The sequence below is a fragment of the Schistocerca cancellata genome, chromosome 3 (genome assembly GCF_023864275.1).
Source record: "Schistocerca cancellata isolate TAMUIC-IGC-003103 chromosome 3, iqSchCanc2.1, whole genome shotgun sequence".
NCBI lineage: Eukaryota > Metazoa > Arthropoda > Insecta > Orthoptera > Acrididae > Schistocerca > Schistocerca cancellata.
Window position 1 is genome coordinate 165526304 of NC_064628.1, and position 23423 is coordinate 165549726.

Consider the following 23423-nt stretch of genomic DNA (forward strand, 5'->3'; position numbering starts at 1 on the left):
TTGTGTGATTTATCATGTAACCGAAATTCAACAGACCCTTTAGAGCTCATGTTGACCCAACATTTTTCGTGATTTAGAATCAAATGCCCATTTTCGCACTGTGCAGATATCTTGTTTAAATCATTTTGCAGTTGGTTTTGATCTTCTGATGATTGTAAATGATAGCATCATCTGCAGACAATCTAAGAGTACTACTCAGATTGTCTCACACCATTTATGAAGATTAGGAACAGCAGGTGGCCCATAACATTTCCTTGGGGAATGCCACATATCACTTCCATTTTAATTGATGAGTTCCCCTCAAATACTATAAACTGTGACCTTATTGACAGGAAATAACGAATCCAGTCGCAAAACTGAGATGATGCTCGATAGGTACGTAATTCTTGTGAGGAAAGGTATCAAAAACCTTCTGGATATCCAGAAATATGGAACAAATTTGAGATTCCCCGTCTACAGCACCCATTTCTTCATGTAATAAAGAGCTAGTGTTGCACAAGAACTATATTTTCTGACTCTATGCTATTTTTCAGCAGATGGTTTTCTTCGAGCTAATTCGCAATGTTCGAGAATAGTACATGCCCCTGAATCCTCCTGCAAATCAGAGTCAGTGATACGGTCCTGTAATTCAACGGATTCCTTCTGTTTCCTGTGCCACTTTCCAATCTTTGGATAGGGATCTTTCCTCGAGCGATTGGCTGTATATGATTTGTAGGTATGGATCTATTACGGCAAAGGAAACTAACTGGTACACGGTCTGTACTGGAAAAGTTGCAGTTTTTGATCCGAGTTGCTTCGCTGTACTGAGGATATCTACTTTTACCTTACTCTAGTAAGCAATAGTTTTTGATTCGATTTCCAAAATATTTACTTCATGTTCTTCGATGAAGGAATTTCAATGGAGACAGTATTTAGTAACTGTAATTTAATGGCACTGTTGTCGGTGATATTATCATCGTTAGCTTGCAGTGAGGGTATTTACTATGTCCTGCCACTGATGAATCTCGCATTGGACTCAGTGTTAAATTTTGAGCGTCCGTAAAGCTTCACCAGTCTTGGGATTGTGCGTTCTTTTAAATTTGTCGTGCATTAATCGTTGCTTCTGCCTACCCTGTTTTTTCTTTTTTTTCTATGTGGAATGAACTCCTTCTCGTATTAATTTGTTTCGTATAAATCTCTTGATTGCTATCGATACTATTTCCTTGAATTTAAAATCATCTGGCTTTGCTTGTTTAATGAGATCGGAAGGCATGGACACTGCCTCTTAGGAAGGCGTCAAGCGAATTTTTACCTGCTTTTTTAAACAGATACATTCTGCGTTTATTTTTGGTGGGTTTGGATGTTACGGTTTTCAGTATCGCTACGATGACTTTGTGATTACAAATCTTGCATCCGTTATGATGCTCCCTATTAGCTCAGGGGTGGAGCGGGAGACAGTGAAATGAACCAATTATTAATTTATTCCGGCTGCACAGTATATCCTGTCTTGAAAACTGACATACTGTCGGGAGAGGGGTGTGCTGACCACATGCCCCTCCTTATCCGCATACAGCAACGCTTGTGGTCTGAGGATGTGACGACGGCCGGTTGGTACCGTTGGTCCTTTCAAGGCTTGTTCGGACGGAGTTTAGTTTAGTTTGTACAGTGTAACCTCTATCTGTCCTAATTCACAAGAAGCAACTGTTTTAATTTCGCTAAAAAAGAAAAAATACCTAAAGACCTGCTTCTCGCAGCAACAAACACGCTACCGTAAACTGTATTTAATCTCTCGTTCCTGAAAATCTTTAGATCCCCTACAAAAGTTTCGGCGGAATGTCTCTCCTACCTCATCCAGGTTTCAGTGTCTATAACGACTTGAGGTTCTATCAGCGCTTGTCCCTCTGGTTCTTTTCCGAGACAGATATAGCAGTTTACCACTATAATACCTAATGTTTCTCGGTCTATCCTCGCCCTGCGTTTGACCCGCTCTTTTTGAGACTGAAGCCCAATTTGTTCTTTCCTGAAGTCCTTTAGCCTTACAAAAGGCCACTCCTCTCCGCACAGTTCCACTACCCACGAAGCGGCTTCCTGTGTTTGATGAAACCACACATGTTAAGCGAAACCCGACAAACGTCGGCGCAAGTCAAGGAATCGGCACCATATATGGTTGCAGAAGCCCGTGTAGCTGTCATCCAAACTCTCCTATCGGCTCTGTACTGAAGGTCCGTAATCGGTCCTGTCGACGATGCTACAGATGGAGAACACTGTCTTCATCCGGTGAGTGAGATTGGAAGTCTCTACCACATCAGACTGTCTCTTCGAGTACAGAGACGCGCACATCATTAGCACCAACACGGGCCGCTACCTGCAGTTGTCTACATCCTGTGCTGTTCGCGACATCTGAAAAGACCCGTTCCATATCTGAAGTGATGCCCCCACAGTATACACACACAGTACACACCGAACTTTTTCTTGGCTAGAATGAGATTTTTACTCTGCAGCGGAGTGTGCACTGATATGAAACTTCCTGGCAGATTAAAACTGTGTGCCCGACCGAGACTCGAACTCGGGACCTTTGCCTTTCGCGGGCAAGTGCTCTATCAACTGAGCTACCGAAGCACGACTCACGTCCGGTACTCACAGCTTTACTTCTGCCAGTACCTCGTCTCCTACCTTCCAAACTTTACAGAAGTTCTTGGCTGCCATATCCCTAACAGGCTCCATTATGTGCCCAACATTGGAGCTCCACCTACCGCAATCTCACCCTTTGCCCGGATCTTGTCGGCTGAGAGCCTTCCCCTGAAACAGGACAAGCGACTGAATTTGTCTCAGGATGTTTATCAGCGACAGGCACTGGACAGGTCTTACGATCGCCCCCCCGGGAAGTCTTTTGCTGCATTCCACACCTCACAACGACCTCCCACTCGTCAGTGGGTGAGGGGTCGACCTCAGTACGGGCAGAGATGGGGGTCGCCGCAGTAGCGGACTCATCTGGGCTCACGTGAGACGTTCTGGAGTGAAGCTCGTACAAATAATTTACAAACTAACGCTGTACTCTCCTGCGTTTCTGCAGGGACATGCGGCTGCCGCCCTACTGAGCTCTAGCTGAACTGGATGTTCAGCTTGAAACAAAAGAATGAGGCGATACAAGCAGTGGAACTATTCAGCCATAGTTATTAAAATGCGAAACTGTGTCTACTAAGCACACAAATTCATAGGAAATTTACGAATTAAGCTACTGAACACACAGTTCAGTGAAAATAAGTTGATTCTGTTTGAAGTTCCAGAAGTAATTGACAAGCGAATGCTATACACTGCAGTAGTGCTGCAGTGACAAGAGCTGCAGCCCACACAGCACATGAGACCATGCTGACCAAGCATATCTAACAAAAAGTGCTGAATGTGTGTAAAATGATGACAAATTTTTAGTTTTATAAATGTATGCTCATAAATCAGTAAACTGTTGTACAACAAATCTTTTATTGTAATTCACTTCCCATCTCCGCATTCGGAAATGTAAAAAGCCTGTCTTACAAATTACTTTACATTGCATGGAACCCACATGCGTTTTGTGAATATGACGATGTGTAGGACAATTTGTAGCAATTTTCCTAAACATAACGATGTATGTGGGCACAGTGCCGTAATCTCCACTGTGAGGCAGCAAAATTTACCGTTATAAAGAAAAGACGACAAAGTTTTCCAGTGCAGGATAAAGTTAATACCCTAGTGTGGTATCTCTATAATGTCGGTCTGATTTTGATATTGTTTTTAGCTGAAGTACGATGAGATTTTTATCTTTAGAAATAATTCACTTTAGTCACGGGAATAGCATTGTCTACGTTGTTACGAAGATCAAACTATTCTCATTGAAAGGTGTACTGTAAGTTAGAGAACAGTGGTGCCTACATGTGTTTATAATGTTAATAATGTTGTAGGATATATCATTACTTATTTTGGTTTCTTCAATGCGTGGTACATAGATCGAACTAAGTTCATCCACAACCACTGTTTAAGCTGTAAGTTTTATCTTTAGTGTTACTATGTGAGCCATCTACTTCTTGAATGTTGTAGAACAATCAGCTTACGACAGTATAGCTACATGTGTTTTATACACAAAATTTTACATGTTTTGAGAAATAACTTTATTTTGCTGCAAGATCGAATACTTGTTCACAATAGGAGCTCTATAATTATACTTGTGTATTGCAATAAACAGCCTGCTTGTGTTTTGATAAATGGTTTTACTTTAGTGTAGAGATTCTCTCTCTGTGTCGAAGCCAGTTAATCATTGTCTTTGGTCATGTCTAAAACTGTATTTCATGCATTATGAATGTCTCGTTGTGTATTACGAAAATTTGTAATTTATGTGTTGCTACACATTAAAGATCTTGTCAAAATGTTTTCTTCCCCCCTAAAATGGTGGTTGGTCAGTTACTTAATCTTTAGCCATTTTGTGTATTTACACAATATGTTTGGAGAAGTAGCTGATTTTGGGAAGGGAGATAAATACAGTGTTAGAGAGCCTTGGTACCATAGTGTCGATCAGAAGCTGTCGCAGCCTTCCTCGAAATTTCACTTCGGTGCCACATACTCTCTCGTAGGCCTACAGCAAATTTATTAAAAAACAGTATTACCAAATCTGTATTGACGATTATGTTTTTATAGTACGGTACATGGAGATTTACCTTCTTCCCCCTAAAATGGTGCTTCGTGAAGTGAAACTGAAAAATTTCTTGAAATGTCAGGTGTTCATAGTTTGATCTTTTTACCATGTGTAACATAGCCTCAACTAATCCCACAATCGAAATGTCAACGCCCCTTATGTAGTCTGACAAATAATTTAGATTTGGTGATACCATTGCAACACTTGATATAAACGCAGTTTATGTTACTTACATATTTTTTACAGACATCTTAGACATAGAAATACTGTAAGTTACACCATTTAGGTGAGAATAGCATTGTGATACTTAACATGAACATTTTCTTCCTGACGTCTTTTTCACAAATTTTTACATGTGGAATTACTGTAAGTTATACCTTTTATGTATTTTTGATCAATAATGCAAGACGTTAGGATACTTTGAACGTGGGGCCAAATGACACTGTTTAACTGAAGCATCCACACTTCTGAGCATGTAGCAAAAGACAGATGTGCTTGTGTGTGTGTGTGTGTGTGTGTGTGTATGTGTGTGTGTGTGTGTGTGTGTTCATTTCATTTTGAGTCAATTGTGGCTTGCTCCAATTTTGGTACATTAATCAAACTAAATTCGTTTACAAGTGCTGCTTAACCTATAAAATAGATCATTAGTGCCATTTTAAACAGATATTGTTAATAACTCTACGCATTTTTGATAAATAATTGACTACTTTTGTAGATGGCACTAATTAACAAAAAATAACAAAGAAGCTCACTTTTTTTAGATAAAACACTGCAGTATTTGCTATTATTTAGAAATTACTGATGACTAAGACAATTTTTTTAAATTTCTGGCTAGCACAAACAGGTTAGTTCTGCCATTTTGCCTTTTTGAATACCCCACCACTGGAATAAAATTTCTGAATTTCTCGATAACGCCATCTTGGATTTATACTTTACAGTGCATGATAATCAACTGATAATCAATCATAATGTGTTTACCAATATACAGTGTGAATCATAATTCTTAGCAAAAACTGACATGCTGAAAGTATACACTAATAGATGCAAAAAAAAAAAGCTTCCGGTAAACATATATCAGCAAATGAGTAGTTTGCAATGAAGTTTCGCATGTAAAGTTACGAGCCACCACAGACCTCGTCATGAAGTGTTGTCCTAGTTAGTAAAAATATATACGAATTGGGTTCAAATTTCATTCACGTAGTGTGGTTATGGAATGTGATACATGCGTGATTGTCACATCAACATTTTGCTGACGAGAGTAACATCACATATAACAAGCCTTATGGTCCTAGATAGGTAGGTCGAGCCGGCCGATCTCTGCCTTCTAACTCACCTGCCCCAATCCTGTGGTTTTTCTGTCTGGAACCATCTCAGGAATGGCGTGGAATTTGCTTTGGTAGCATTTCAGAACTGAAGTCCGAATAGTACATCTTGTCGTGATTAATAGAATGGTCGAAGGGTGTTTGGATGAATTCTCCGTCTGCAGCAAACGACAAGTAGAAAACTTGCAGTAAGAGGAACGACTGTACAGTAACTTTTATCAAGTAACAGATTATGAGTGAAATTTGTGCTCAGTTAAGTAGGAAATAGACTGAAAAGTTTACAGTTCAAATATATTTGTGCTATGGACGATACATCGTATCAGAAGTCAATGGTGGCTCGAAATCACATATTTGCAATTACCTCGTAAACGAAAGAAACGCTCTTGCTTCAGTTTCTTATACTTTCACAAGTGTTCAATTACTCAGTGAGCTTCACGCAAGTACTGTAAAAAATCCGACGGCTGACTCTACAAGAAAGGCCATCCGCGAATTGAATAGGAAATGACGAATATGATTCTGGTTCACTATGCAACCTCCACCATACAATATATGGTGGCTTTCGCACTACCGACATACATTTAAAAGACTGACACTTATCTACGGATTACTCACATGCTTTTCATATGCTTTGGGCAGTCGTAAATTAATACTTAACATATATCCGGAGTCCATTAAGTAGAGTTGCTGCCCGCATGTTTCATACTCAGTTTAGACAGTAATTTAGACGAAAGGATTTAGTGGAATATGACATAGGATAAAAGAGTCTCTAGGACAGTATGTTATACACTCTAATCATACAGGTATCGACGGAAAATGCAACAATGTAAACACTGGTAGCCGATGGATGAATGTGGGTCGCTGCAACACATTTTCGCCTCGCAGATTGGAAGAACAGCGAACTTCTGACATATCGATACCAGAGAATAAAATATTTACAAATTTCATTCCGTGAAATTATTTGGACAGTAACTATGCCTTGGAACAGGGGTGTGAACTATGTATATAGATATCAACATTTGAAGGAAGACGTATAGTTGGTTTCAGAGAAGCCGGTTGGAACAATGAGCGAATCGCTTAACATTTGAATAGGAGCGATGCCACTATTCAGGATTGGGTGAACCATGGCCCAAGAAGGAAGCGGTCGACCTAGAAAGGCGACAGACGAGAGGACCGAGCATTCGTCAGAGAGGTACTCAGAGCCCTGGATTCATTATATCCACCCAAAGTGCAGCTGGTGCTTCAGTGGCCACATGGAGCATTAATAGGCGGCAAACAGGAAACGAGCTTAGCTCACGAAGCCCCTCGCACCAACTGCCATTGACCTCTGTACATCAATAAACCAGTATGCAGAAGTTTAAGGGGTATTCGGCCTGGAATCTCATGACTGGACTAGAATTGTATCGGTGATGAGTCCCACTTCGGAGTGAACCCCGGTGAATAGAGAAGACGTGTCTGCAGACGCTCCTTGCAACGGTAGAATACCAATGTGTCACCCGCCATACGACCTGACAACTGGGAGTGATGGTCAGGAGTGCTATTTCTCTTCATAACAGGACCCCTTTGATTGACATCTGCGGTACCCTTACATCACATCGGTTTTCCGATAATACTGTGTGTCGACGAAATTCTAGGCACTGTTTTGTTGCCCTTCCTCGCAAGCCCTCTTGGGCTTACGTTTCAGCAGATAGTGCCCGCCTGCAAACGGTTGGCACTGCATGTCTTCGTCCTTACTAAATCCTGTCTTGGCCAGTAATGGCGCCGGATCTCTCCCCAAATGACAGCGTTAGGAGCATTCTGAACAGTGCATTCCAAACAGCTCGCGATTTTGACGATCTAAAGCGCCAATTGAACAATATTTCTGAGGACGTCCAACAACTCTGTTAATCAGTGCCAAGCCGAATGACTGGTTCCATAAGCGCCAAATGTGTTACTGACTTGCTTATTTTGTGTAGCTCTTTCTCTCTGAAATAAATCAGGCAAGTGTTCTGGAACTGTAATCATTTTTTTTCTGTACATGTATATCACGACTACCGATTTCCATCCCATTCGGACAAGTCCTTCGTGGCGAGTCTTTTTGTTTTTGTTTTTTTTTCTTTTTGTTTGAGTGTACGTGACACTAATTTACCATTTACAATCGTATCATCAGGACGCATAGTAGTTCTGGTTTGAAAGAAATGTTTTTACAAATTAGTAAGTGCCTGCGGTCTTTAAAAATAATTTCATCGGAGCTGAGTTCTCGTACTCTTTGTGGATTATTTGGTGCGTTGAATAGTCACAACAGGCTTTTACAAAATGTGCCGCTAATCTTTGTATATACCTGTAAGATTCATAAAATATGGCATAACGCTCAGCAGTGGGAGATCTGCAGTGAAACTCTGTCGCTTCAGTAACGGCCACAGCCTATTTCTGTTTTTCAGCATAGAATACATTAAGTCGTGATACTTATATCTGTCAAATATCTTACTGAATATCTATAATGAAATATCCTAGTAAAGAATGCTATGCGGAGATTGGTTTGAGCACCACAGCGCTTTACTAGACGTCATTTTATTGTAGATATTGCCTTTCTTCAACGTTTTAAATAATGTACCCTGCCAGTTAAGTGGGTTGCTAAAGTCCAACGTGAACTCCAAAATACGGTACAACTAGGTGAACGGGAAGGATCTGGCAGCAGTGCTAAACTGCCCACACTCCGTTACAGAATTTAACACTCACTCTGACAGCGTAAAATACATTTTTTTTTGTGTGACTGTCAATGTTTACTTTTCATTTACTTATTCCAAATTGCACAACATGGGTTTCCGGGAGATTCTGATTTACACAGTTTGCAATGACATAGCTGCACGCCTAACAAACTGTCACCCAGAACTATTCTGCTGCTCTTTATTATACACCCGTGCCAACAAAAAAAATTTCAGCTTTTCCTGACAGTTTTACCGTTAGCGATACACTAAAGGTAATGACACTTGAGTGAACAGCAGTCCATTTCTTTCTCTCTTTAGATTAATTCGTTATATGGATTATAATTGGTCGTGATAATTCATTTACTTCACTATAGGGGAATAAATAAGCAAGGAATGATAACTGACAAGCCAGTGTGTAAGTACAGTAGATTTGTACAATAACGTGGACAGCGTCGTTGCTGACAGTGCTGTAAAGACAAAATGTATGCAAATTTTGAGATAAAGTGATAAACGCAACGTAACTTGTATGAAGGGTCTACTGATACTTTAAGTGGTTAACTCTTAGTACGAATGATAATTTTTGTGAAGTAGTGAGGATAGCGAGTGCTTCATTCCTCGTCCGGCATGAATGTTTCAGCAAACGAGAGGCCAGTGGGACATCATGTTCCTCATCTCTGCCGGCGTGGGCCTGGTCACGTTCCTGCTGTACTTGGTGCTGGCCACCGACAAGGAGCAACCCTGGAACAGGCCTGAAGAAGAAGGTCGGTACCGACGTGCACGGATTTGTACTTCTCATTTCCAAAAATACGCACCATTCTACTTGCTCTGCTGTATTCTTCCAAAGGTGGTGAGGAAACATTACATCATCAGAGTACACAAGAACTTTCAAAAACCAAACTGCTGTTCATACAATGCAGAGAACGCTGTTTGTAAGTCATTACCGACACCCCATAGAAAAGAACCTCTTCATGGACCAACGTTCACTAATAGAGTACTACAATGTTTATCCTTCAACTAAGATAAGATGTTATGTTTAGCAAAATCTGAATACACGTTCCCTTACGTAACTCAGTTGTCAAAGACACTGTGGCTTGTGTTACGATGTGTTGTGGTTGATACGTGGTCTGATTTCAAGTCTTGGCCATGTGTCCATAGCTTTTGTTTGTGTGAATGTGCCCATTCGTGTATTTCAACAGTAGTTCATGCCTCCATTATCTAACAACCACGTTACGCCTTTTTGTACCACTCTTTCCTTTAGCCTTTGCACCGTATGCAGTTTTATAACAGAAAAATATTCCACAGTAGCGGAACGTAGGCCACTTTTAGAAAGAGGCGCGCTCAGTAATTAATCAGATTTAATTCTAATGGAGTTACACACCGTGACAATAAAACAGTGACATAAAACAGTTTGGTCGACGCATATTTCTGTCGAGCACAGGCTTTTGACGAGATGTTTATACATGGGGCGATCAAAAAGTTTCCATTTGGGAGCGTCGCTGAAGCGTATATGCAATGTAGTGGATTCCAAGACCGCTAAACACAGGAAATGGCTGAAATTATGACGATATATTAGTAAGATGTTAAGTGTTCTTGATACAGATGTTTCTAAGTTACTCTACACGTACTCGTAAAATCCGTTGTGCAGTTTACCGTAGCTTATAAAGCGATGTAGCAAGGAGAAGTATGCCATTAAGTTTCTCCGCTTTCATCAGAAGGGTTCTTGAAGTTCGACGTTGTTACAGAACTAAAACATATGCAAAAAAAAATTTGCACGTAAATTTCGGTCTGAGGTGTAAAATTAGTTTTACTTTACTTCAATTTCACATAAGCAAACTATCAAAATTTTGCTGACCATACAGTTCTTTTCATATAAGTGACATGCCCTACTTTGGGGGGGGGGGGGGGGGGAAGAAGGGTACTAGCGGAAAAATACTCCCATCCGTGCCCAGAAAAGGCGAATACACACCTGTTTATCAGAAGACTCACCGAAAAGGGGTACCAGTTGCCTCATTCTACCTTCCTCAGCACCTTTAAAAATTTTGGCATGCGAAGGTATTCGCGCTATTTTATGGTGAGAGAGAAGGAGACAATGGCATTGGGAAGGAGACAGAGAAGTCACAGTTACTGGAAGATAGTAGACAGTGGTTGAGGTATAGAAAGGGAGTAGCAGGCCTGAGAGAAAGAAGCCTGAGAGAAAGAAAAGGACGCAGCGGCAGCGGAACGTAGTTGACAGAACAGAACAATACTAGGAAAAGAGTGAACGAAACACGAAACAGTGCCAGTGCGAGACGAATAAAGAGAAGAAGAAAGTGGAAGTGGGTGAAAGCCAGTGACACTGAGAGGATCTGCGCCATTGGCAACGATTAAGAGAGTGCCAGTGAGAAGAAATGGCAGCAGTGGGAAGAAGTAAATGAGATACTAATAGTAAGAGAGAACGAGAGGGAGAGAGTGACAGCGAGAGGAGACAGTACTGGTAGGACAGAGCGAAGGAGACTGTCACTGGGAGGAGGGGACGGGGACTACCTACACACGTGCCTCTACTTGCGTATGGAACAAGCACAGTCGCACCGCGTTAGGAGCAAGGCGCAATGGCGTAAATGGATCCTTGGAAAGACAGCATGAGATAACAACAATGAGTGTTACTGGCGTGCTGCTTGGCACAGTCACAGCGATTAAATATTAAGGCGTAATGTTTCGAAGCGATATGAAATGGAACGAGCACATAAGAATGGACGAGTTCGGTTTATTGGGAGAAGTTTAGGGAAGTGTAGATCTATAAAGGAGATCAGTTATTCGAAGACTTGTTCGACCCATTCTTGAGTATCGCTCGAATGTTTGGGATTCCCACCATTTCGGATTGTAGGAAGACATAAAAGTAATTCAGAGACATACTGATAGATTTCTTAAGGGAGATGTGATAAGTATGCGAGTGTTACGTAGATGTTTGATGAAATCAAGTGAAAATCCCTGGAGGAAACACTACGTTCTTTTCGCGAAACGCTATTGAGAAAATTTATAGAACAGACATTTGAAACTGACTGCAGAACGATTCTACTGCGGCGAACTTACATTTCGTATAAAAACCCGCAACACAAAAGAAATTACGGCTCTTGCGGAGGCATAAAGACACTAGTTTTCCCCTCTCTCTGTTTGGTAGTGGAACACGATACGAATGGTCAGTTGTTGTATGCGGTACCTCCGCTATGCTCCATACGGTGGCTTGTGGAGTACATACTGGGTGGAGAAATATGAAATTTTAACCCTGCGTGGCTGATGCCAGTAGGAACCAAAATTACTAATGTTGCGTAGGTCGACAACGCACAGTTTTTAACTATGGAAACTTGGCACCACGCGCTGCGATTGGCCACGGGATTGCCCTGTTGCCGGATGCTCTGAACAACGCATGACCGCAAGTGCTTTGCCAGCCGGAGATCGCGATGTATCCAAGGCGGCCCGCATGCTCGGTGGTAGCGTTCAGCCTTCCACTCTGGGGGCCTGGGGGGCGAGGGGGACATCCGCCGGGGTCACGACAAATCTAATTTAGTTTTATGATAAGACGTACCGAGAACAAACCCGTCAACTGCTGTTAGTTCGCATAAAGTCTTTTGAAAATTGCGTCAGCGCTGATAAAGGCCTTTTTTGTAGCCAGGACGTTGTTTACCTCAAGCAAGCGCTCAAACTGGCAACCTTCTGACGTGACACAAGCTTGGTGACGTCGAACTGTGTTTCGCCGAACTCTTTCAAAGATTCCTGGCACTGTCCTGATGTGATTGGCGGCCTGTTGGATGAGATCCATTAATTCCTCTTCGTTTCTAGGTGGTTCGCGTCCGGGTGGGTGAACTAGAACCTTGAAGAATCTCCACAGGAAAAAATCCAGTGGCGTGAAGTCTGGTGATCGCGGGGGCCATGTCCTACAAGCACCTCTGCCAATTACCTGGCCGTCGTAGAGTTCATTTAAATATCCACTCACAACACGACTGTTGTGTGCAAGCACCCCATCATGCTCCATCCACATGCATTGCTGTATGTCCAGAGGAACATCTTCCAGCGGACCGGGTAAAGTAATTCGCCCCGGTAAGTCGAGGAGGTTGACCGACCTGCCCAATCAGATGGTCACCCACAATGCCTGCCCAAATGTTGAGCGAAAATCGTTCTTCGTGTCCGTGGACGTACGTGACATGAGGTTTTCCCCTTGCCCAGTAATGAGCGTATCGAGTGTTGTAAAGGCAATTCCGATTGGAGGTGCACTCGTCGGTAAACAACACCATGGCGGAGAAGGCGGAATCTCGTGCAACACGTCGCAGAAATCACCGTCAAAACCCTAGCCTGTGTTCATAGTCCGCCACAGGATTTCGGTCTTGGACAGGGTGGAGACTAAATGCATGCTGGCCGTCATTTCTCAAAACCTCCCAGACTAACTGAAGAGTGACCCCCATGTCGTGTCTAACGGCTCGAGTACTTGTCGAAGGTGTTTCCTGGAAGCGCTCGAGAACAGCCTCTTCAAATGCAGCATCCTGTTGTGTTCGAGATCTTCCAGCATCACCATGATATCCCGCTAACCAGCCTGTTTCGCTAAGTCGCTGGTGAATTGCTGTAAACATATGCGGGTTCAAATGGTTCAAACGGCTCTGAGCACTATGGGACTTAACATCTGTGGTCATCAGTCCCCTAGAACTTAGAACTACTTAAACCTAACTAACCTAAGGACATCACACACATCCATGCCCGAGGCAGGATTCGAACCTGCGACCGTAGCAGTCGACATATGCGGGTGTTGGCGGCGTCTTGAGGGGTACCGTTCCTCATACAACCGTCGAGCTTCATGCGCATTACCCTCGGCTAGTCCACAAACAGAAACTATACCTCGTTAACTTTTCAAAACTGGGATTCACAGTCATGTAAAATTTTTTTTAACGCATCATATTTACGCCAGTGACTGTTAAACGTTTTATTTCCACTATTGCAATTTCGGCCTTATGCCATCATCAAGTTCAGATGTTTTGGCTTTAAGCCATGTCAGCGTGTATAAAGGTGACATGGCTTAAAGCCAGAACATCTGCACTTGATAATGGGCTAAGGCCGAAATTGCAGTAGTGGAAATACTGTGCCGCCAAGCTTACTGTATGACTAAATCGCAGGTGTGTGTGTGCTCCGAAGCGAAGTGAATCTTACGTGGGGTAGAGACAAACAGCAAGATCTATTTGTCACGTATGCCTATCACGTTTTTTTTTTTATGTAGGTTTGGGAAACGTACTGAATAATTGGTGGAATAACAAAAGAAAATGAAACAGAAGAAAAAAAAAGTGCTGGAGGAGGAATCGAACCCGAGACCTCTGGCATAAGAGTACGAGCCCTTAACATCCTTTTTTTTTTTTTTTTTTTTTTTTTTTTTTTTTTTTTTTGCGGGTAGGAAAAATGTAAAAGAAACATGCTCCTGTAGCAATGAAATGAAATTCGTGTCGGGGGCGACACCTGCTCACGACCCGACGTTCGATAGAGCAAGAGAGCCATCTATCGACTCGTTCTCCAGACGTTGGTGTAAGACTGGGTCGTCTTCTCGAAATGAACTAAGGGTCCGTAAGTTTGATCGATGTCTGTCTCGGCTTCTTCGTCTATCTCATCTCTCACCCGTCACACCCCATCTGGCCGGCGGGTCGGTAAATGTAAGTCGCAAGTAATTAGCGAAGTCTTGCCCATATTTCTTATGCTGTTGCAGCTTCGTGTGTCCATCCAGGAGAAAATGCCAAAAATCAATTTTGTCCTTTTCCGATTCGTTATACACGTAGTCCACCACCATTCCCCGTACCCATGTCACTGCATTGGTTTTTTGGACCGGAAAATAAGATTCTTGGGGGAACAAAAGGGTGTCTGATGAAATTGTGTGAGGGGCGGAGCGTAACAGGAACGCCATCACGTTGGGGCAGTGAAGGGGCGAGGGACGTTTGTATGTGTGAACCGTCAACTGATGAATGGTAACGGGGCAATCCCACGGCCAATCGGAGCGCGTTGCGCCAAGTTTCCGTAGTTTAAAAATTGTGCGTTGTCGACCTACACAACATTAGTAATTTTGGTTTCTACTGGCATTAGCTATCCAGGGTTAAAAATTCGTGACACAATATTTCTCCACCCTGTATATAGATACAGATGTAGAAATGTGATAAGACCGCTGTTATTCCCTATAGACGTAAGTGCTGCCACAGGCAGTATAATTATCACATGTGATTGTACTCACGACCATGACACTATGGTTTTGACCAGTATTAGTCGTTCTACATTCACTTTACTTCCTCGTTATAATTAAAGTGAAGCTACTCACGAAAGTGTAGTTTGGTGTGTAATTATCGTCAAGGCAGCGAAAGTACGTAGACATGCTAAAGTGTAAATATGAAACTGATTTACGCTGAAAAAAAGTTAGTTCCAGTTTTGGCGACAGATGTACATCTATTGATCTACAGCACCTCGCTGACGTCACCAGTACTCATATTGTACAAATTGTGTAAGCGGCGGTTAATGATCAGCATTATGCCTTTCTCATTTGTTTGTTCTATTCTGGCCACGTCCCGTTCGTAATGCAGTACACATGCTGTTGCTTAATAAGATACGCCAGCAGATCAGATTTTAACAATTTCAAAAGTTTTGACATTTGCAGTAGCTAACTTGGCTAATATAATCAGACATATCTGGAATTTTTACACGCAAGGAACTACGACTGTAGTCTCATTTATATCATAAAAAGCTTAACTGTACCATTCTGTTCGTTGTTTCTTTTTTAGAATGAAGACTATTGTGGGTCAATGCAGATAATCAGATAACGAACTTAAATTTGTCCCAGTTGACTTATAGATTCTGATTATCAGCTGTAGCAGATCACGTACCGCTTTTTGAAAGTAGATCCTGGAAACCTTTCACCGTTCTCTTTCATCTCAGGAAATATGTGCTTGACGAACAGTATATAACGTTACTTGTGACAGCGAAAACAGAACGCACCCTATCACATACATACATACATAGCCTGTATTCCTTTCCTACAAACAAATTCGGTCTTCCATTCATATTTTGACCCCGACAAGTGTGTCACTTGTAGAGGAGTGAAATGGGTTTGTAAGTGAGGAACTCGTAGAGTAATTTCAACCGAAGTAGGTGCACACAAGGCTTACTAACTGAGAAAATAAATTATTTCGTTGTGATATACCCTAGTTCCGTTATGAATGGGCCAGGGGATGTGAAGAGCGTGAGGTAAAGTGTAAGATTTTAAATAGTTCGATCGACATGTTACTATGTGGGAAAAGTTTCTGTTAAGATAAGACAATCCAAGAACGCAGAGGGGTGGGTGTTAGGTGACATTCTTCTCCTTCGCCGAGAACAGTTTAAATTAAACCTGCTGGCTGGAAAAAGATAGTGTGTGAGTAAGATACCTCTAGGTTACCTAGAAGTTGGAAGAGAGTATGTAGAAGTAAAGGTCAACAAGGCCATTGTTTACACTCCCCTTGACATTTGAGCACAAGTTCAGTCGAACAGAAGGAAGTGTCCGGAGTTGGATTTGAGATCAACTTGCTTCTGCCACAAGAAACTCCTTGTTGCTGCTGCTGAACTGAGGGTTCATTCTAGAATTTATGCAATCTAGATTCTGGATGAGAAACAAAAAAGTTGTTTCTAAACGAATTTTTAATTAATATTTAAAAATTTGTAACAGATGTTATTCCATTGTTTGCATACTGTACTTGCAGTCTTCTCTTGAAACGTATAGGCCTAAGTAACTTCGATTTTTCCCCATCGATAGATTTAGTTACTTTTGCTGTAAAAAGGACTCAGAGATATATGAATAACCCTGTGATGCCATGTAATCAGTTAGCATTTTTAATACCAGTAAAGGCTTCTGCTTAAAAATAGAGAGAGAGAGAGAGAGAGAGAGAGAGAGAGAGAGAGAAACAGAAGAAGAGCTTGACGTTCGTTTTGTCTGTAACGTTATCCTAACAACTGATTATACTGGTTATTAAAATACTTGCCTAACAAATTCGAAAAATTTCTGTTTTCTTCCTTAGTACGTTCATATATTTTTTTTCTATCTAATATTTTTGCTCCAATTGCTTGGAAAATAAGTGTTCATAAAGGCTACTTTGTGTTGCACAAAGTAGCATTGTAGAAACAATTGCAAGATAATACCAGATTTCTAATTTATAATTTTCAGTCATAGCTTGAGACAGAGTTAGAAAATCAAAATTTGAATTTCTGACACGTAATCAGTGTCTACCGGTAATGTCGTATATATCAAGTACTGCAAGGTACAGAACTAAATAATAACTTCGTATTTAATTTGCTTACAGCGTGTCAGATTCCAGAGACTCCAGAATCCTATAAGAAGTTCGACGAGGGCCACGTCAACGATGCGTTTGAGAAAGAACACTCGGTGTACATCTGAAATGCAGCTGTTAGCTGTGTTGGACGTTTTGCTTAAATTAAGTCTAATATTTATTTACATTTTGTAACGATTATTTGTTACTTGTTACCTTGTAAATATCGTGTACATAGCTGTCACATAAAGACTGCAATGCTATGCAGATTAAAGATGTTATGTTATTTGAATACATTGCTTTTCTCTGGAGTATCAAACATTACATAGTTATAGAGATGCCCTTGGAAGATAGAAATATTTCAACAGAATTCACAAAATGAAACATTAGAACCACCTTCAGCAGTTGTTGACACATATTTGGAATATCTGAAGCATAATCTTTCTCTTAGGAAATGTGTTAGAACTACATTATAGGATGTCACATATATCTTTGTACTGATTAGACAGTAGTAGAAGTAAAAGTCCTTGCAAAACTGTACTGTGAAGTGTGGTCACTCAGCTAAATAGGTCGAGTTCATGAGTGGACTTAACTAGCTTATATGCACAATCAGCCCTAAACTGAAAACGAAATTTATATATTTTCTACTACATACACACACACACACACACACACACACACACACACACACACACACACTATCCAAGGTATTAGGAGCACAAATGCAGTTGTTTTTATTGATGATTAAGGACGGTGTACTGAATAATACTACATCAGTATCCACTTCTTTTACTAACTAATAATTACAGCTATTAAGAGTAGTATGTTATGGATTAGTACTTCCAAGGACGTGTGGCACAAAGAAGGCATTAATGTTTTCTTCCCCTGGGCAGCAGTTCAGGCAGTGAAGTGTCTACGCAAAAGGGATTGTCTGTAGTGAGAGACATAATCCATTTTCCGGTACAGTTACGACCTTGCAGAAAACACGAGTTACTGGCGTGTATGCAGGAATACTGTTAGATCCAGAGAGAAAACAATTAACACAGTATATGGGTATACATTAAGGTACCAATGATCACAATATCTGTATCTACACATGGAACACACTGTATATTTGTACGGTGGTATTTGGTACGTTGTCCAGGTTGGAGACAGTTCGCTTGAAACGTGTAAAATGGTATGCACACCTGGAAAGGATGGATGACAGCTTATGGCCAAAGAAAGTGTGACAGTGAACTCCAGCGGAAAGAAGAAAGCGTGGAAAACCCGAGAGTAGCTGGAGAGGTCCATGACTCGGTGGATGCTAGAGGACTATAACGAGATTGGTGTGATCGCATGATCGCAAGAAGTTGAAATCTTGGAGTGAGAAGAGGCTCCAGCCGAAGAATATTCGCAAGATAATATGATACAGGGTGTCTCTTTTATCTTGATCACCCCAAATGAATTTTGTGCAGAAGCTAATTATAAATGGATCCATTTAATTATGCTTATACCAGGGGGCCGTGAACCAGCATGCTTGCCTGTCTCGTAAGTATATTCATTACGAAGATATGAAAAGTAGCACGTCTGTTTTGAACAGATTCTGTACTTTTTTATACTATAATTCAATTCCTCTCCTCCAGACCTGTCAGAAACGTATCACAGTGTACCATCGTAAACGAACTGTATATTCACGAATCTATAATCTTTGATGTGGTTGGGTTGATTTATGACATTTCGAATAACATTAGAGGCCTAGGGACAGAAGTCATAGTAAGGGTGTGTGACATCTAAAGAATAACCGTGAAATGCTAAGAGCAGCTTCAACTAAACTTGAAAGACACCAATTGAGCTGGATATGCCTTCTGGCAGCCACAATGATCTGCATCGATTGGATCTCAGATGTGGTAAGCAAAACCGTCGCGCGGCAGAGAAAAAGGGTTGACAAACGTGGCTCTGACAAATGAGTCCGAGATCTTGGTTCCTTCAAAAATCATTAATAATGTCAATAAAAGTTGATTCATCTCTCTGATGAAGTAAAATGTCAGTCCAGTATGACCGATTTATGTGACCGATTTATAACAAAGTCTCTGTGACAAACACATAACGCGAATTTTCAGAGAAAATGAAATCATGAGGAAATAATATACATACCAAAAACAACTAATCTTGATAGATAATGAACAATATAAACTAATAACTGATTCACTTGATAATGGCTGCAGGAATAAGGAAGACAGCAATAATCTTCATCTTACACATGACTGATCAAAAGTGTGCATGCAGACTGAAGCAATGAATGAAACTTTGCACCAAGATCAGCATTCGAACCTGGATCTCCTACTCACTAGGCAAGAGAGCTAACCACTACGCCACCCTGGCACAGTGGCTTTGCACATCTCCGTTGACTATCCTAGCACGTCTCCCTCCTCAATCTCCATTCCCATTCATGTCTCAGCCCACTTGGTATTCCACCTAAACTCGAACAGAATTCCAGACGCTCTCCAGCTTGATTGGAATAGCACCTCAGCATCGAAAGAAACGGGGGGTCCTGCCTGAAACCCAGGTATAGTCGGTTTAATTGAATGAAACTATGTGCTTCCAGAGACCTTTTCAATTTTCAAACATCTATGAGGTATATATGCAGACTGAAGCGACGAATGAATGGGAGATGTCATTGTGCCAGAGTGGCTTGTTGATCAGCGCATCTGCCCGCCTTGGTACAAATTTTCATTCGTCCCTTCACTCTGGATATATACACCAAGGTACCTGACTCTTGAAAGGGTCGCTGGAACCATATAGTGATTGCTCCGACCTTGCCACAAGACATACGACGTCACTAGCATACAGACTGAGCCGTTACTGAACCCTGGAAGCCTAATCTAGAACAAAAAGATTCCGCAATCTAACTATTCAAAATCAGCACCTATCAATCAACTGATAACTCTTGTTCCCAATAGCCTGTGCTGCAGATTCTCACTGAGATTTGAGCTGCAGGATGGGGTAGCAAGAAGGGTTCCCGACAGATTGGCCACTGAACACTGCACGTCCTCGTACAGCTATCGAACCAAAGCCCCTCATTATTTGCGGAGCTGAATCTAAGTCCCCATCCCCGAGCTCATTCCTCTCTGCTTTCCCTGAAGTTGACATAAAATTATGTTTCGCCAGTGTCCAGGTGCAATTAAATTCTGGCAAAGAAAACGTTCGTAACTAAACTACTAAACATTTCTTCTAGGAAAAAAATTTGTCAGCAAGCCAGTGACTCGTGTTTTTGCAAGTACAATTACATTCTGGCCAAAGAAAATGTTCGTAACTAAACTACAAAACGTTCCTCCTAGGAAAAGGTTTGTCAGTCAGCCAATGGCTCGCGTTTTTGCAAGCATATTTCCTAAAACTTAAACTAAGAGTCCCACTGTTCGTAGATGTAATAATTTCAGCTAATCCGCAGTTCTCCCTCGTCAGAAAGTGGCTTCCTGTCTTCCACTCTCTGATAATTTTAGAGCAATCAATAGAGCTCCTTCCCGCGTTTTTTACGTTACGAGAGGCCTTTCTGTAGACCGCAGATCAGAATAGCTTTGGCTTTGTAAAAAGGGTTATTTTTTATACAGGGCCAAATTTTCATCACAACTCATTACACTGGTGTTGTAAGGTGGACTCGACATATCCTCGTGCTGTGCTGACCACCGTATTTCAGAGAAAGCAGCTGCGTCCTCAGCCAGTCGACAGCTGGTGGCATACCCAGGCCGGACGCCTCTTAGAACGGAATCGACCACGCTTGAGAGTTACCTTGGAGTCACTGAATCATGCCTGACCCTTCCTGAGCGCATTAGATGTCCCAGACACGCTGCTACAGAAAATCACACGCAAAAACTATCCAGTATGGAGAGAACGTTAAAAAGAGAAGTGATGCATTGTCGCTGCAGTCATGGGAGGCTGCTCATAATCACGGTTGACGTATTTGGTCAGTGCCAGAATGTTTCAGATGCGAAAATGAATTCATGAAATGAAATAGGAATGACACGCGTCATTCCAGACTGACGCGTTTCATCATCTCCAAAACCAGTGTAAAAATTGCACAGAGCCGCACTAAGATAGACTAGTGTGAAACGATAAGAATTTTTTTTATTAAAAATCTCTTTCAGACTACCGTGGAGAAAAGATTAGGTAAGCTGCGAAGCAGTTCTTTGCCGAAACAAATTGCGCGTAAAACTGAATATAAACGTATTGGCCATGATTCATGGCTCTAAAGAAGTAACTATGTATCAAGAAAATTTACAGAAAATTAACCTACTTCGAGTGAGACATGAGTTCTCACATGGACATGTGATTTTTTCACCCATGTGCAAACTCTGGGGATTGACCGATGAGAGGATACGGAACAAAAAAGATTTAGCAAAATTATTTCCGGAAAGGCAAGGTTGCCATGCCAGGGACCATCTATTCAGTCATACTTTGTTACCGAGACTACACCATGAAGCCACAGTTACAGTATGCATGGCAGCTGGCCCGCCAGTACAGAGTAAGCCAGACCAACGTGTGGAACATTCTCCACGACAATTGTTACTACTCTTGTCACTTACAGCGGGTGCAGGGCTTCTAGCGACAAACTTTCCACATCGGGAGCAGTTTTGGCAGTTGTTTCTTCACAAGGCAATCACGATTACGGGATTTGTGTAATTCATCCTATTCTCAGATGAGGCCACCTTTACGCGGATTACACTCACCTGTGGGATAGTACGCAGAACCCTCATGTTATGGTGACAGCGAATCAAGAGCATCGGTGCAGCCGGAATGTGTAGGCCGGGATTATTGGCGACCGCATTTGAGAATCAGTCTTCCCTCCACGTCGCCGAACAGGCCGGGACTCTCGGCGTTTCTTACAGATGACTTTGCTTCCCCTGCTGGAAGAAGTGCTATTGATGAATCGAGCGGCTATGTGGCTGCCACATGACGGTGCTCCAGCCCACTTCGCCGTTAACGTCCGGACGCATCTTCATCGTGTTTTCGCTGGTCTATGGACTACTTGTTCACTGGATCTCTAACCTTGCAATTTCTGGTTATGTTTCTTATCTCTAGAGTATCGTGTATGAAGAGCCCATTCCAGATTTAGAAACACTTGAGCAGTGTATTCATGCTGCCTTTGACCCTATTCGGATGCAGCCTGGGCGACGTGAACGTGTGAGACAGAACGCGCTACGGCGCGTACACGCATGTACTGAAAAACATAGAAACCATCTTCAACACGTACTGTAACTGTGGCTGCATGGTACAGCAAGTATTAGACCACAGTCTCTGTAAGAATGTATAATTGAATGAATGGGCTCCAGCATTGAAACTATCCATTTCCGTACATAAGTTCCTTAGACCTTTTTTGTTCCCTATAATCGATCGATTACTAGAGTTTGAATCTGGTGGAAAAATAACCATATACACAAGATTTTGACTAAGGTTTCATGCAATATATCCCTCTTTCTTAAGCATTTGAAATCGTTTCTCGGTGTGCTTCACTGGTACGTAGAAAAACGTGATGACCTTAATTCTCCTATTATGACAATAAAGAAATGTGAAGTGTTAAACGCCTGCACTTTAAACCTATGTGGATTGCAACTTAATAGTAAAATAACAGAAAAATTTTAATAGCATTAACATATTCATATGGCTGAGTACTCTACTGCATTGGCTCCTTACTTAGCTTGCATTTATCGCGAATCTCTTGCCCAACGTAAAGTCCCGAGAGACTGTAAAAAAGCGCAGGTGACGCCTGTATATAAGAAGGGTAGAAGGACGGATCCTTAAAATTACAGACCAATATCCTTAACATCGGTTTGTTGCAGGATTCTGGAACATATTCTCAGTTCGAATATAATGAATTTCCTTGAGACAGAGAAGTTGCTGTCCATGCATCAGCTGTCCATGCTTTAGAAAGCATCGATCCTGCGAATCGCAACTCGCCCTTTTTTCACATGATATCTTGCGAACCATGGATGAAGGGTATCAGACGGATGCCATATTCCTTGACTGCCGGAAAGCGTTTGACTCGGTGCCCCACTGCAGACTCCTAACTAAGGTACGAGCATATGGGATTGGTTCCCAAATATGTGAGTGGCTCGAAGACTTCTTAAGTAATAGAACCCAGTACGTTGTCCTCGATGGTGAGTGTTCATCGGAGGTGAGGCTATCATCTGGAGTGCCCCAGGGAAGTGTGGTAGGTATGCTGTTGTTTTCTATCTACATAAATGATCTTTTGGATAGGGTGGATAGCAATGTGCGGCTGTTTGCTGATGACTCTGTGGTGTACGGGAAGGTGTCGTTGAGTGACTGTAGGAGGATACAAGATGACTTGGACAGGATTTGTGATTGGTGTTTACCCCCCGCCACGCACCGTATGGTGGATTGCGGAGTATGTACAGGGTGTTTCAAAAATGACCGGTATATTTGAAACGGCAATAAAAACTAAACGAGCAGCGATAGAAATACATCGTTTGTTGCAATATGCTTGGGA

The 23423-nt window shown here is 41.8% G+C and overlaps 1 protein-coding gene across 1 annotated transcript in view; it reads left to right on the top strand.

Moving 5' to 3' along the window:
• The window catches only part of LOC126176179 (putative inorganic phosphate cotransporter), a 79093-nt gene extending 62023 nt beyond the window's left edge, over positions 1-17070 (top strand). The window contains exons 9-10 of the mRNA XM_049923320.1: positions 9289-9412; positions 16976-17070. Of these exons, the coding sequence (XP_049779277.1) occupies positions 9289-9412; positions 16976-17070 (219 nt within the window). The remainder of the gene's footprint in view (positions 1-9288; positions 9413-16975) is intronic.
• The last annotated feature ends 6353 nt before the right edge of the window (positions 17071-23423 follow it).